This window comes from Mobula birostris, chromosome 27, assembly GCF_030028105.1.
Source record: "Mobula birostris isolate sMobBir1 chromosome 27, sMobBir1.hap1, whole genome shotgun sequence".
Taxonomy (NCBI): domain Eukaryota; kingdom Metazoa; phylum Chordata; class Chondrichthyes; order Myliobatiformes; family Myliobatidae; genus Mobula; species Mobula birostris.
This window is the reverse complement of record NC_092396.1, coordinates 3,230,409-3,246,534: the sequence shown is the minus strand read 5'-3', so window position 1 is coordinate 3,246,534 and position 16,126 is coordinate 3,230,409. Positions and strand designations below refer to the sequence as shown.

At 44.9% G+C, this 16,126-nt stretch overlaps 1 protein-coding gene across 17 annotated transcripts in view; it reads right to left on the bottom strand.

The window, feature by feature from the left end:
* Positions 1 to 160: 160 nt before the first annotated feature.
* rap1gapa (RAP1 GTPase activating protein a) overlaps positions 161 to 16,126 on the bottom strand; it is a 459,159-nt gene continuing 443,193 nt past the window's right edge. For 15 of the 17 annotated variants that reach the window (XM_072244711.1, XM_072244715.1, XM_072244703.1 and 12 more), the window contains 2 exons: positions 15,901 to 16,004; positions 161 to 596 (listed from right to left, as the gene is read on the bottom strand). In XM_072244711.1, coding sequence (XP_072100812.1) covers positions 486 to 596; positions 15,901 to 16,004 — 215 coding nt within the window. In that variant the 3' untranslated portion in view covers positions 161 to 485. Of the gene's footprint in view, positions 597 to 8,045; positions 8,084 to 15,900; positions 16,005 to 16,126 lie in introns of all 17 variants that reach the window. The other 2 variants (XM_072244707.1, XM_072244714.1) reach the window with 2 other exon arrangements.

Here is a 16,126-nt window from a genome sequence, read left to right as displayed (position 1 = left end):
CGCCTGTACTTTCGTCCAATCACCTTACACTGCCCTGATACAGCCAATCACCTCTCGCCCAATCACCTTACGCTGTCCTGAAACCTCCAATCACCTCTTGTCCAATCACCTCTCGCTGCCCTGAAACATAACAGAGAAACCATGTGGACAATTTTGGTTGTGACATTTATGGTTTTTAATTATCTGCATTATTTACAAAAGCCTATTTACATATTTAATTCAGCAGTTTTAGCAACAATAACCCAAACACGGGGACCATTTCCATAAATATAGCCTAACGCAGTGTTTTAAAGGTTTCGACAGCGCTTCACTGATTTCACCGTTTGTGCTTTTAGACTTCATCCAGTGACAATATTAGCACAGCTACACGAGACACTGATAACCACAGACAGTTTCTACACGGAGGCAGTGGAACCAAATCTCCAACAATCAAAGTGCAATGCGGTCTGACAATATATTTGTAAATTTTGAATGATCTCTCCAATTTACAATCCAGATTTCCGATGGCTTCCTTTAGAGAGCGAGGCGACGTCGTCACTACTGGCAAACATTCGACTTCTCCTCAGCTCCACTAACTTACTTCTCTTTTGGTGACTCTACAAAAATGAAAGAAACAAATTTGAAGATGTTAAACCTCTAAGTTGCATTATGCAAACTGAGTGCACATGAAGTATGAGAATATACTGTAGAACAGGGCTGCCCAACCTGGAGTCCACGAACCCCCTGCTTAATGGTTTCAGTTCATGAGGTCGGGAGCCCCTGCCGTGGAGCACAACAACACACACAAAATGCTGGAGGAACCCTGTGGGTCAGGTAGCATCTATGGAAAGAGTGAGCAGGCCCACACCCTTCATCGGCACCAACCTGTAGAATATAACGTCACATCACAGGCTCTGTGGGCCGACCTTTTAACCTACTCTTAGACCATAAGAGGTAGGAAGAGAATGAGGCCATTCGGCCCTTCGAGTCTGCTCCACCATCTCATCATGGCTGATCCCTATCCCTCTCAACCCCATTCTCCTGCCTTCTCGCCGTAACCTTTCATTCCCCGACTAAGCAAGAAGCTGTCAACCTCCACCATAACTGTACCCAGAGACCTGGCCTCCACTGCCACCTGATCAAACTAACCCTTCCCTCCAGTTTTCTATCACCCACATACCTATCTAAGAATCTAAATGCCTCTCATAAATCTGCCACCCCTGGCTGCATGCTTCACACACCCACCGCTCTCTGCGTAAAAAGCCTACACACCTCTGATATCCCCCTATATTCCCTCCAATCACCTTAACATTATGCCCGCATGTATTGGAGCACCTCTTTGTTTATTGACGGGTTACACTGACATTCTTGTGGGCCGACTGCTTCTGATGTGTCTCTTGCACCAGAGGGGATTCAGTGGTCCTTCTGTCGAGTGGACAGCCAGAGACCATTCCCCAGGGCGGAAATGGCTGATAGGAGGGGCATCGTTTTAGGCTGATTGGAGGAACAAACAGGAGGTTTGTCAGAGGCAAGTTTCTTACACAGAGAACGCTGGGTGTGTGGAATGCACAGCTTGGTTGTGGTAGAGGCAGTAACATTAGGGACATTTAAGAGACTCTTAGCTAAGCACATGGATGATAGAAAAAATGGAGACTACAAGGAAGGGAAGCGTTACATTGACCAGACAGTATGTTAAAAGGTTGCCAGAACATTGTGGGCTGAAGGACTGGTAATGTGCTGTAAAGTTCTATGAACACAAGAGACTGCAAATGCTGGAAATCCAGAGCAACACACACAAAATGCTGGAAGAAGTCAGGTCAGGCGGCATCTCTGGAGAGGAGTTGATATTTCGGGCTGAGACCCTTCATCAGGACTGTATGTTCTTTCTACCTCAGGCAGGCTTAAAAATGGTTTCCTGGGAAGCCATAATATCATCCCCGTCAGTCTCACCTCAGCACTAATCCAGGCATGGAAACGTGGTGGAATGTGTAAGCTGTAAAACTTGTCAAAAATGTTTTTAGCACAATGCAATTTCCTTTCACAGAAATTGTTCTGAAATATCACTGGAAAAACACTAGAAAATATGAAACAAGTCTAAACCAGTTGTAATTCAAATTCTTTTTTCTCCACCCACCTGGCTTCACCTATCACCTTCCAGCTTGTCCTCCTTTCCCTCCCCTCTTCTGATTCCGGCTCTCTCCCCCTTCCTTTCCAGTCCTGATGAAGGGTCTCAGTCTGAAACATCGACTGTTTATTCATTTCCATAGATGCTGCCTGACCTGCTGAGTTCCTCCAGCATTTTGTGTGTGTTGCTCTGAATTTCCAGCATCTGCAGAGTCTCTGGTGTTCAAGTAATGCACTTTAATTATTCATTGAAGTCAAAATATTCATTGTAGGTTTTAATTATTGAGTATCTCCCTGTTAATGAATAAGGAATCATTCATGAGTCTGAATATTTCATAATATTTCTTTTATCACTCAGTGCTCTGGAAGGATATCGATAGTCACAGAAGCCTGCAGTGTTGTAATTATTGTCTGAGATAATGGAACATAAAAAAAACTGGCCGTTCAGGATTAATTTAGAATTAACTCTGTGAGACTATAATACATGGGAGCAGAATTAAACCATCTGGCCCATCGAGTCTGCTCCAGTATTCCATCATGGCTGATTTATTATCCCTCTCAACTCCATTCTCCTGCCTTCTCCCTGTAGCCTTTGACACCCTGACTAATCAAGAACCTATCAACCTCCACTTTAATCATACCCAATGACTTAGTCTCCACAACCATCTATGGCAATCAATTTCACAGATTCATCATCCTCTGGCTAAACATAGAAAACCTACAGCACAATACAGGCCTTTTGGCCCACAATGCTGTGCCGAACATGTACTTACTTTAGAAATTACCTAGGGTTACCCATAGCCCTCTATTTTTCTAAGCTCCATGTACCTGTCCAGGAGTCTCTTAAAAAACCCTATTGTATCTGCCTCCACCACCATCACCGGCAGCCCATTCCACACACTCACCATTCTCTGCGTAAAAAAACTTACCCTGACATCTCCTCTGTACCTACTTCCAAACACCTTAAAACTGTGCCCCCTCATGCTAGCCATTTCAGCCCTGGGAAAAAGCCACTCCAAGGAGAAAAGGCCAAGTTCACTCAACCTATTCTCATAAGGCCTGCTCCCCAATCCAGACAACATCCTTGTAAATCTCCTCTGCACCCTTTCTATAGTTTCCACATCCTTCCTGTAGTGAGGTGACCAGAACTGAGCACGGTACTCCAAGTGGGGTCTTCCAGGGTCCTGTCCTATATAGCTGTAACATTACCTCTCGGCTCTTGAACTCAATCCCACGATTATGAAGGCCAATACACCGTATGCTTTCTTAACCACCCAGTCAACCTGCGCAGCAGCTTTGAGTGTCCTATGGACTCGGACCCCAAGATCCCTCTGATCCTCCACACGGCCAAGAGTCTTACCATGAACACAATATTCTGCCATCATATTTGACCTACCAAAATGAACCACCTCACACTTACCTGGGTTGAACTCCGTCTGCCACTTCTCAGCCCAGTTTTGCATCCTATCAACGTCCCGCTGCAACCTCTGACAGCCCTCCACACTATCCACAACACCCCCAACCTTAATGTCATCAACAAATTTACTAACCCATCCCTCCAATTCCTCATCCAGGTCATTTATAAAAATCACAAAGAGAAGGGGTCCCAGAACAGATCCCTGAGGCACACCACTGGTCACCGACCTCCATGTAGAGTATGACCGGTCCACAACCACTCTTTGCCTTCTGTGAGCAAGCCAGTTCCGGATCCACAAAGCAATGTCCCCTTGGATCCCATGTCTCCTTACTTTCTCAATAAGCCTTGCATGGGGTACCTTATCAAATGCCTTGCTGAAACCCATATACACTACGTCTACTGCTCTACCCTCATCAATGTGTTTAGTCACATCCTCAAAAATTCAATCAGGCTCGGAAGGCACGACCTGTCTTTGACAAAGCCATACTGACTATTTCTTTTTTTTTGGCATGTGCGTGTGTGATGTTGGTGAGACATGTCTTTTTCATGCCTTTACAAGGCATGGAGCGAGAGAGAGAGACCGTGTGGCGCACCACTCCTCACAGAGACATTTTGCGGTATTTTTCCCTTTATTTTACGAGGTCGAGTTGCGATCTCCACACTCAACCCAGCACGGATAGAAAGCGTACTCGAGAGCGGACCCGACTGGGTTCGAACCCAGGAACCTCCGTTCCAGAGTCCGGCGCTGACATCATTGTGCCACCAGCCAGCCCCACGCTGACTATTCCTAATCACATTATGCCTTCTAAATGTTCATAAATCCTGCCTCTCAGGATCCTTCTCATCAACATACCAACCACTGAAGTAAGACTCACTGGTCTATAATTTCCTGGGCTATCTCTACTCCCTTTCTTGAATAAGGGATCAACATCTGCAATGTTCCAATCCTCTGGAACCTCTCCTGCCCCCATTGATGATGCAAAGATCATCGCCAGAGGCTCAGCAATCTCCTCCCTCACTTCCCACAATAGTCTGGGGTATATTTTGTCTGGTCCCAGTGACTTATCCAACTTGATGTTTTCCAAAAGCTCCAGCACATCCTCTTTCTTAACGTCTATATACTCCAGCTTTTCAGTCCGCTGTAAGTCATCCCTACAATCGCCACAATCCTTTTCCATAGTGAATACTGAAGCAAAGTATTCACAAGTATATGGTAGGCAGGGTTTAAGGGTCGGCACAACATTGTGGGCCGAAGGGCCTGTACTGTGCTGTACTATTCTATGTTGTATTAAGTACCTCTGCTACCTCCTCTGGTTCCATACACACTTTTCCACTGTCAGACTTGATTGGTCCTACTCACGTCTTATCCTCTTGCTCTTCACATACTTGTAGAATGCCTTGGGGTTTTCCTTAATCCTGTCCGCCAAGGCCTTCTCATGGCCCCTTCTGACTCTCCTAATTTCATTCTCAAGATTCTTCCTGCTAGCCTTATAATTTTCTAGATCTCTATCATTACCTAGTTTTTTGAACCTTTTGTAAGCCTTTCTTTTCTTCTTGACTAGATTTACAACAGCCTTTGTACATCACGATTCCTGTACCCTACCATCCTTTCCCTGTCTCATTGGAATGTACCTATGCAGAACGCCACGCAAATATCCCATGAACATTTGCCACATTTCTGCCGTACACTCCCCTGAGAACATCTGCTCCCAATTTATGCTTCCAAGTTCCTGCCTGATAGCTTCTTATTTCCCCTTACTCCAATTGAACGCTTTCCTAACTTGTCTGTTCCTATCCCTCTCCAATGCTATGGTAAAGGATATAGAATTGTGATCACTATCTCCAAAATGCTCTCCCAGAGATCTGACACCTGAACAGGTTCATTTCCCAATATCAGATCAAGTACAGCCTCTCCTCTTGTAGGCTTATCTACATACTGTGTCAAGAAACCTTCCTGAACACACCTAACAAACTCCACCCCATCTAAACCCCTTGCTCTAGTCTAGGAGGATACCAATCATTATTGGGGAAATTAAAAATCAACCTTGTGATTATTACACCTTTCCAGAATCTGTCTCCCTGTCTGTTCCTCTATGTCCCTATTACTATTGGGTGGTCTATAAAAAACACCCAGTAGAGTTATTGACCCTCTCCTGTTTCTAACTTCCATCCAGAGACTCCGTAGACAATTCCTCCGTCTTTCTCCTTTTCTGCAGCTGTGACACTATCTCTGATCAGCAGTGCCACGCCCCCACCTCGTTTGCCTCCCTCCCTGTCCTTTCTGAAACATCTAAAGTCTGGCACTTGAAGTGGCCAATGCTGCCCCTGAGTCATCCACATCTCTGTAATGGCCACAACATCATAGCTCCAAGTACTGATCCACACTCTAAGTTCATCCGCTTTGTTGATAATACTCCTTGCATTAAAATAGACACATCTCAAGCCATCAGTTCAAGCACATCCCTTCACTATTACCTGCCTATCCTCCCTCTCACACTGCCAGCAAGCTTTCTCAATTTGTGAGCCAACCGCTCCTTCCTCCATCTCTTCAGTTTGGTTCCCACTGCCCAGCAATTCTAGTTTAAACTCTCTCCAATAGCCTTAGAAAACCTCCCTGCCAGGATATTGTTCCCCCTCAGATTCAAATGCAACCTGTCTTTTTTGTACAGGTCACGCCTGGTCCAAAAGAGGTCCCAATGATCCAGAAATCTGAATCCCTGTCCCCTGCTCCAATCCCTCAGCCACGCATTTATCCTCCACCTCACTCTATTCCTATACTCACTGTCACGTGGCACAGGCAGTAATCCCGAGATTACTACCTTTGTGTTCCTGCTTCTCAGGTTCTTTGCCAACTCCCTGTAGTCTGTTTTCAGGACCTCCTCCCTTTTCCCACCTATGTCATTGGTACCAATATGTACCATGACCTCTGGCTGTTCTCCTTCCCACTTCAGGATATTGTAGACACGGTCAGAAACAGCCCGTCCCTGGCTGTGTCCACAGAATCGCCTGTCTGACCCCCTGACTATAGAGTCCCCTATCACTGCCGCCTTCTTCCTTTTCCTACCCTTCTGAGCCATGGGGCCAGACTCTGTGCCAGAGGCGTAGCCACTGTTGCTTCCCCCAGGTAGGCAATTCCCTGCTCAACAGTGCTCAAACAGGAGTACTGATTGTTACGGGGGACAGCCACAGGGGTACTCTCTGGTATCTGACTCTTGCCCTTCTCTCTCCTGACTGTTACCCACTTCTCTGTTTCCCGAGGCCCCGGTGTGACTACTTGCCTATCTCTCTCTCTTTGGTTGTCCATCGAAATCCAGTGACGACGTCCACTCCTTTAATGGTGAGATCTTTGATGACTGTACAGTCCTATCCTGGACCCACAAGCTCTATTGCAGGTGGGACATGTATATGTGGTAGTGTTGGCAACCATGGCTACATTTCTCCTGGCTCTCTTCTGTCTTCTGGTTGTTCTTTCCGTCTTCAGAATACGAATTCCGTCCCTACACAGCTCTCTCTGTCACCTCCTCACTTTCCCTGACCGGACAAAGGTCATCGAGCTGCATCTCCAGCTCTCTAAGGAGCTGCAGCTGGATGCACCTGGCACAGATGTGACCGTCCAGGAGGCTGGCAGTCTCCCGGACATCCCACATCTGACATGCAGAACAGAACACCGGCCTCACAGACATGCTTCCTATTCCTATTCTTCACAGTAACTTACCTCGCCTCGACCCGTCATCGCCAAAACTCTCCTACTCTGTCCCCCTCTACTCTCGCGCGTGCTCTATAAAGCTGTCTTCTTTTTAAACTCCTCCCGCTGGTCTAACTCGCTGACGTCCATGCGCCTGCGCAGTCGTGCCTCGATCAAAAAGAAATTCCTTCTCGTCTAAACGGATGTCCCTCTATTCTGAGGCTGTGCATTCTGATCCTAGACTCCCCCACTATAGGACTCTCCACATCCACTCTGTCTCGACCTTCCAAAGTTCAATCGGTTTCAATAAAATCTCCCTCATTCTTCTGAACTCCAGTGAGTACTTTCAGAGCTCACAGAGGAGGTACAGGAGCCTGAAGACACGCACCAAGTGTTTCAGGAACAGCTTCTTCCCCACCACCATGAGATTTCTGAATGAACAATGAACCCATGAGCACCAGCTCTATTTTATTTGCTCTCCCCTTGCACTACTTATTTATATATATATTTCTTATTTTAACTTATAGTATTTTTATTATTGTGCATTGCCACAAAACAACAGATTTCACACACATGCCAGCAATATGAAACCAGATTCTGATTCTCCTAAAGCAGGGGTTCCCAACCTGGGGCCAATGGCATAATAAAAGGTTGGGGGCTCCTGACCTACTGCACTCGCCAAGATCTGGCACGGTCACGACAGACAGCCCCATTGCCAATACAGACATCACAAAGCACTTTGGACAGACAAGAGCAAGCACACAAACAAGAAACATTATACATGTCAATTTACAAAGCTTCAGAATTTGAAAAAGTAATCTATACCTGTTTCAAACTTACCTCTCGATTAAATCGCTTCAATACTTCTCCGGATCTTGCTGCAAGAAAGTTACATTGAAATACAACTAATTTTAGTCTAAAAGCAGCTTTCCAGTCCAGTTCCCAAGGTCTTTACAAGTGATCATGCAACGTCAATGTACAATGACAAACACCTACCAATATCACCTTCCACGCAGGTAAACATGAAACCGATGGACACGAGAGTACACATGAATGGTGGCGAGTCTGGCTGAAAGATGAAAACTGAAATGGATTGGATCGAGCAGCGACTGTGCCAGCAGGTCACGATTCAGTGGATTATGAAGTACTGATTCTTTAATTATTACCTTGTTATCGGAAGGACATAGAAGCTTTAACCACTTGGGCACGTGGCCAAGTGGTTAAGGCATTGGACTAGCGACCTGAAGGTCGTGAGTTTGAGCCCCAGCTGAGGGAGCGTGTTGTGTCCTTGAACAAGGCACTTAATCACACATTGCTCTGCGACGACACTGGTGCCAAGCTGTATGGGTCCTAATGCCCTTCCCTTGGACAACATTGGTGTCGTGGAGAGGGGAGACTTGCAGCATGGGCAACTGCTGGTCTTCCATAGAACCTTGCCCAGAGTGAAGACTTTCCAGGCACAGATCCATGGTCTCGCAAGACTAACGGAAGCTTTCGAGAGGGTGCAGAGGACATTTACCAGGATGCTGCCTGGATTAGAGAGAGTGTCTTACAAGGATAGGTTGCCTGAGCTTGGCCCTTTCTCTTTAGAGTAGAGGAGGATCAGAGGGAACTTGCCAGCAATGTACAGTCCAAGATGATAAGAGGCATAGATCGACCTCCTATTAAGTCTCTGCCCTCTGCCCTTAAACCTGTACTCTAGAGTTATTGATTCCCAGGACGTTGCGAGTGCATTCACCCTGCCTAAGCTTCTCATGATTTTATACACCCCTGTAAGGTCACCCAGGGTTGGGGGATGGAGGTGTGTCTCTACCAAAGGAGCTGTAAGGCGCTCCTTCCCTCCGCTGGCCTGCAGTCACCCTAGAGCAAGCACCTGCTTAGCCCCCCATCAGTATCATGTGAGGCCATGGGGGCAGGCGGTGGATGGTCGTATGAGCAGTTGGTGCATATCACAAGTCCAGGTAATGCGACCACTGACACCAGGCAGACAATCTCTGAAAAGTATTGATAATGGCTGGGGTCACCTGTTTTGTAGAGACACTGCCAAAAAGAAGGCAATGGCAAACCACTTCTGTAGGAACAAATTGCCGAGACTGATCATAGTCATGGAAAGACCATGAACACCCATGTCATATGACACACACATGATGATGTCATGTGACACGGCACATAATGATGATGTCATATGACATGGCACATGATAAGGTTACGCCTCATTTTCCTACACTCCACAAAATAGATTCTCAACCATTCAGAGCTGATTGAACTGTTATTTCCAACACAGTGTGAGCTGAGTGTATGAATCCTCCATCACAGACGTCAGTGCTTTTCATTCACATCACGTCTGAGGTGAAAACCAACTAGCCAGCACAGTACAATGGAAATACTTGCTTAGAGAGATCAGATTACGATCAATACAAATGATCCTAGGCTTGCTTGGACTTGTGCTTTAAAAGGCAAGGTAACTTTAACAAACGTGAAGCTTTACAATGTGCCAGAGTGGATGTGGAGAGGATGTTTGCTATCATAGGGGAGTCTAGGATCAGAGGGCACAGCCTCAGAATAGAGGGAGATCCATTTAGAATAGATTTGAGGAGGAATTTCTTTAGCTATGGTATGGCGAATCTGTGGAATTCATTGCCATAGAAATTTGTGAAACCTAAGTCATTGAGTATTTTTAAAGTGGAGGTTGATAGGTTTAGTAAGGGTGTCAAAGGTTACAGAGAGAAGGCAGGAAAATGGGAATGAGAGGGATAATAAATCAGCCATGATGGAATAGTAGAGCAGACTTGATAGGCTGAATGGCCTCATTCTGTTCCTATACCTTATGGTCTTGAGCCATATTTCCAGTAGAAAGATATAGTAAGTGCTTCACAACTGATCTACTCTCAGAAAGCAGAGGATGAAATGGTCATAGTCCTTCGAAACAGAACAAGTGGTTGCTTCTAATTACATGCAAAATAGTTTGTATGAAATTTAAAGGTACAATTGATAATAAAGCAGAACAGTACAGGACCAGGCCCTTCAGCTCACAATGTTGTGCTGAAACAACTAAACTAATGCCTTCTGCCTCCACAATGTCCATATTCTCCCATTTTCCTCACATTCACGTGCCTATCTAAACATCTCTCAAAAATCCCCCATGTATCAGCCTCTATCAGCACCCCGGCAGCGCATTCCAGGCACGCAGCACTCACTGTGATGAAAACTTGCCCTCACATCTCTTTTGAAATTATCCCCTCTCACCTTCACTGCACGTCCTCTAGTATTAGACATTTCAACCCTGTGAGAGAGATTCTCTCTGTCTTCTCCATCTATGCCTCTCATAATCTTATGAACCTCTGTTAGATCTGCCTTCAGCCTCCGCCCAGAGAAAATAAAAGTTTGTCCAACCTCTCGTCACAGCACATGCCCTGTAATCCAGGCAACATCCTGGTAAACCTCTTCTGCACCCTACCAAACTCTTGACGTCCTTCCTATAACGGGGTGACCAGAACTCTATGCAATACTCCAGACACAGCCTAAAGCTGCAACATAACTTCCTGACGTTTGAACTCAGCGCCTCGGCTAACGAAGGCAAGTTGTGCCTCTGCTAAGAATTCCAGAGAACTAGATGTTAAATACTTGTATACACTATGGATTCTAGTTATTTGGGCCATCGGTTTAATCAGGGCAGTTAAGTTTTGGGACAAATCTTAAAGAACAAAAGCTAATCTAAAAAATAGCTGGGATTCACTTCATTTGTTTGGGACACTATGCTGCTTAATTGCGACAGGAGACTGTTGCCGAAAAGTTTCTAACTAGCGTCAGTCATGTGCACTTGTGTGGCCGTTAGACACTACACTGTGCTTCGAGTGAACAGTTTTAAAATAGAGTCATTTAGTGCTGTTTGTGTTCAAAAAGCAATGATTTTTGTCACTGATTGTTGGAGAGAAATAAGCACTATGACAATTCTGAACTGCTTTGCTCACTGTGGTTTCATGAATTCAGGTTTGGAGATGCCAGAAATGGCCGGGAGCTAAAATGAAAGAGTTTCACTATTTCAACAAGTTAGCAACTTTGAAAGAATTTGAAGGTATTGACAATCGTCTCAAATGTTACAATGAAAATGAAAATTTGGAGGATGCAATCTTCGAAAGCATTGTATGAAAGCAGTCCATTATCTGCACTGGTTTCGTTCATTTACAGTCAATCAAAAGAATGAGGCAGTGTTGATGAAGGACTGTCCTGATGAAAGGTCATGGCCCAAAAACCTGATTCTTTATTCCTTCTCACAGATGCTGCCCGACCCTTTAAAAAAATTAGTTTTGGTTTTTATTTTAGAGATACAGTGTGGGCTGGCCTATCTGCCCCAGTGAGAAACCCACTGATTTAACCCCAGCCTAGTCACAGGGCAATTTACCATAGCCAACCAACTTACTAACCAGTGTGTCTTTGGACTATGGGAGGAAATCGGAGCACCTGGGGGAAACCCATACGCTCATGAACTTTGAGCTCCGACACCCCGAACTGCAATAGCAATGCTAACCGCTACTCTAACGTGGCACCTGAAGACCTGCTAGGTTCCTCCAGCAATTTATGTGTATTACACAAACAAGAGGAAATCTGCAGATGCTGGAAATTCAAGCAACACACACAAAAAAATGCTGGTGAACACAGCAGGCCAGGCAGCATCTATAGGAAGAGGTACAATCAACGTTTCAGGCCGAGTGTTTTAAATAAGACCACAAGACCATAAGATATAGGAGCAGAATTAGGCCTTTTGGCCCATCAAGTCTGCTCCATCATTCCATCATGGCTGATCCAATTTTCCTTTCATCCCAAATCTCCTGCCCTTTCCCTGTGTCCCTTTACACCCTGACCAATCAAGAATCTATCAACCTCTGCCCTAAATATACATAAAGACTTGGCCTCCACTGCTGCCTGTAGCAAAGAATTCCACAGATTCACCACTCTCTGGCTAAAGAAATTCCTCCTCATCTCCATTCTAATAAGATGTCCCTCTATTCTGAGGCAATGTCCTCTGGTCTTAGACTTTCCCACCATAGGAAACATCATCTCCACATCCACTTAATCAAAGCCTTTCACCATTTGATAGTTTTCAATGGGGTCACCCATCATTCTTCTGAATTCCAGTGAATACAGGCCCAGAGCCATCAAACACTCTTTATATGGGAAGCCATTCAATCCGGGAATCATTTTTGTGAACCTCCTTTGAACCCACTCCAATTTCAGCACATCCCCTCTAAGATAAGTGGCCCAAATCTGCTCACAGTACTCCAAGGGAGGCCTCACCAGTGCTTTATAAAACCTCAACATTACATCCTTGCTTTTATATTCTAGTCCTCTTGAAATGAATGCTAACATTGCATTTGCTTCCTCACCATAGACTCAACCAGCAAATCCCAAGTCCCTTTGCATCTTAGTTTTTTGTATGTTCTCTGTATTTAGAAAATGGTCAACCCTTTCATTTCTTCTACCAAAGTGCATGGCCATACATTTCCTAATACTATATTCCATCTGCCATTTCTTTGCCCATTCTCCTAATCTAAGCCCTTTTGTAGCCTTGCTACTTCCTCAAAACTATCTGCCCCTTCACCTATCTTCATGTTGTCTGCAAACTTTAGAAACAAAGCCATTTATTCCATTATCTAAATCACTGACACATAATGTAAAAAGAATCCGTCCCAACACAGACCTCTGTGGACCACTAGTCACCAGCAACCAACCAGAAAAGACTCCCTTTATTCCCATTCTTTGCCTCCTGCCAATCAGCCACTGCTTTATCCATGCTAGAATCTTTCCCAAAATACCATGGGCTTGTAGCTTGTGAAGCAGCCTCATGTGTGCCACCTTGTTAAAGGTCTTCTGAAAATCCAAGTATACAACATTAACCGATTCTCCTTTGTCTATCCTGTTTGTTATTTTGTCAAAAAGTTCCACCAGATTTGTCAGGCAAGATTTTCTCGAGAGGAAACCATGCTGACTACGGCCTATTTTATCATGTGTCTCCAAGTACCCTGAGACCTCATCCTTAATAATCAATTCCAACATCTTCCCAACCACTGAGGTCAGACTAGCTGGCCTATAGTTTCCTTTCTTCTGCCTCTCTCCCTTCTTGAAGAGTGGAGTGACATTTGCAATTTTTCGGTCTTCTGGAACCATTCCAGAATCTAGTGATTCTTGAAAGATCAGTACTAATGCCTCCACAATCTCTTCAGCCGCCTCGTTCAGAACCCTGGGGTGTACACCATCTGGTCCAGGTGACTTACCTACCTTCAGACCCCTCAGTTTCTCAAGAAAATTTTCTCTAGTATTGGAAACTTCACACACTTTATGATCCCTGACACCTGGAACGTCAACCATACTGCTAATGTGGAGACTGATGCAAAATACTTACTCAGCTTGCCTGCCATTTCATTGTCCCCCATTACTACCTTTCCAGCATCACTTTCCAGTGGTCTGATATACACACTCACCTCTCTTTCACACTTTGTGCATCTGAAGATACTTCTGGTCGTCTCTTTAATATTGTCGGCTGGCTTAAATCAGGCAATCTTCCTGTGATCACCTATCTCTGCATTGAGATGATCTCCTAGAGTCCTTCATTTACAATGGGTGGTGTGTCTCACAGAAAGTGCCCAATAGGAATGGAAATGCTTCTTCCTGAGGCTCTTAGAATCAAAGGTGGAGACCATGCTGCCTTCAGTCATGGTGCTGAGGTTGAGAGGGTCGACAGTTTCGACAGTTTCAAGTTCCTACGAGTGGAATTCACCAGCAGCCTGTCCTGGTCTAACCACATAGGTTCTAAGACCAAGAAAGCTCTCCAATGGTTCTACTTCCTTAGGAGGCTAAAGAAATTTGGCATGTCCTGTTGACCCTCACCAATTTTTATTGACGCACAACAGAAAGCATCATATCTAGATGCTTCGTGGCTTGGTATGGCAGCTGCTCTGCCTGTGACAACACATTCCAGAGAGTCGTGGACACCGTTCAGCACAATAAACTCCTCTCGGGTTTCTAGCTGGGTACGGGTATCAATTATAACTGACGTTTTGATGACAAACTCTGCCTTCTTCATCAAGGATGATGCCCGGGCACATCCAGTCTAGTTGTATTTATAGGCCCGTTGTCTGTCCCTCCTGATTGGTTAGTCCTCATCCAATCAGGTTTCTACTCTCCCACCTTCTTTACAGTTGAACTACTAGTTATTACCTCTCCACCATCAGGTTCTTGAACCAAAGGGGGTAACTTCACTCAGCTCCACTTGCCCCATCATTGAAATGGTCCCACAACTAATGGGCACACTTTCAAGGACTCTTCATTTCATGTTCTCAAGTATTTATTGTGAATTTATTTATTATTATTCTTTCTTTTGGTATTTGCACAGTTTGTTGCCTTCTGCACACTAGTTGAATGCACGGTGGTTCTGTTGTGGTTATTATTCTATAGATTTATTGAGTGTGTCCACAAGAAAATTAATCTCAGGCCATATATGTATTTTGATAATAAAATTTACTTTTAAATTTGTTCCTTGAACCTTGATCTGTATGAACAGTATGCAAGCCAAGCTCTTCATTGTACCTCAGTATGTGTGACTATAATAAACCATCTCCGCATCTATAGTCTAAAGACTACCCAAATATCTCAGTCCTCTGCAGTCCCCTACAGATGCCCTTACATTCATATTGGACTGGAAATTCTCTTCAGTTTTCCTCTATTTTCTGAGGTTGAGTTGAGGAAACGATCAACAATTCTGGACAGGAGAAGTATGCGAGCTTTTAGAAAACATAAGGTCTAATTTTTGAGAGATCTTCAGCCGTTATTTGTAGGGAGGAAGTCTGAATGATGCCTGGTGAAATTAATGGCAGAACCGTTTCCAATCTAGATGTCTGCTAGACTGGAAGGGTAATATTTACCATTTCCATTAACAAACAAACCAACAGCGAGGATAATCACTGGAAATTATGAAGTAAAATGAAAGCTTAAACAATTTTGAACAGACCATAAACACAAGAGATTCTGCAGATGCTGGAAATCCAAAGCAACACACACACACAAAATGCTGGGGAACTCAGCAGGTCAGGCAGCATCTATGGACATGAATAAAGAACCAACGTTTCAGTCCAAAACTCTTCATTGGGTCTGGAAAGGACGGGGAAAGGTGCCAGGATACGAAGGTGGGGGAGGGGAAGGAGAACAAACTAGAAGGTGAAGCGTGAAGCTAGCTGGGAGAGGAAGTGGGGGGGGGAGAGATGAAATGAAAAGCTGGAAGCTGGAAGGTGGAAAAGGGCTGAAGAAGAAAAAATCTGATAGGAGGAAGAGAGTGGACCATGGGAGAAAGGGAAAGAGGAGGGGGACTGGGGGAGGTGAGGAGAAGATGTAAGTGGCCAGAGTGGGGAAATGAACAGGAGGGAAGGGGGAGGGTAAAGAAAATACCAGAAGTTGGAGAAATCAATGTACAAGTCATCAGGTCGGAGGCTACCCAACCAGAATAGGAGGTGTTGCTCCTCCAACCTGAGACTGTTTGTTCATTTCCGTTGATGCTGCCTGACCTCCAGAGTTCCTCCACCATTTTGTGTGTGTTGAGCAGGCCATGGTAGGCAGCAAACCTCCACACAACAAGCATGCAGGAAGCAGAATGTGAACACTGAAGAATTTAAACCATGAACACACAGGGAATATGTCTGTTTACCTGAGAGAATTTCTGTGGTTCAGATTTTTCAAGTTTAATTTTGATCTCAGGCCGGGGTAAATCACCGCTCTTGCTAGGGTCTAGGACGAGAGGACGAGGACCACCTACAGACACAGGGGAATTGGCAGAGGGTAGTTCATGTGAGACCAAGTCTAAAAGAATAAACGTAGGGTGATTGGAGGAAAGCATAGGGTGGATGTCAGACACAGGCTTTTCACACAGAGAG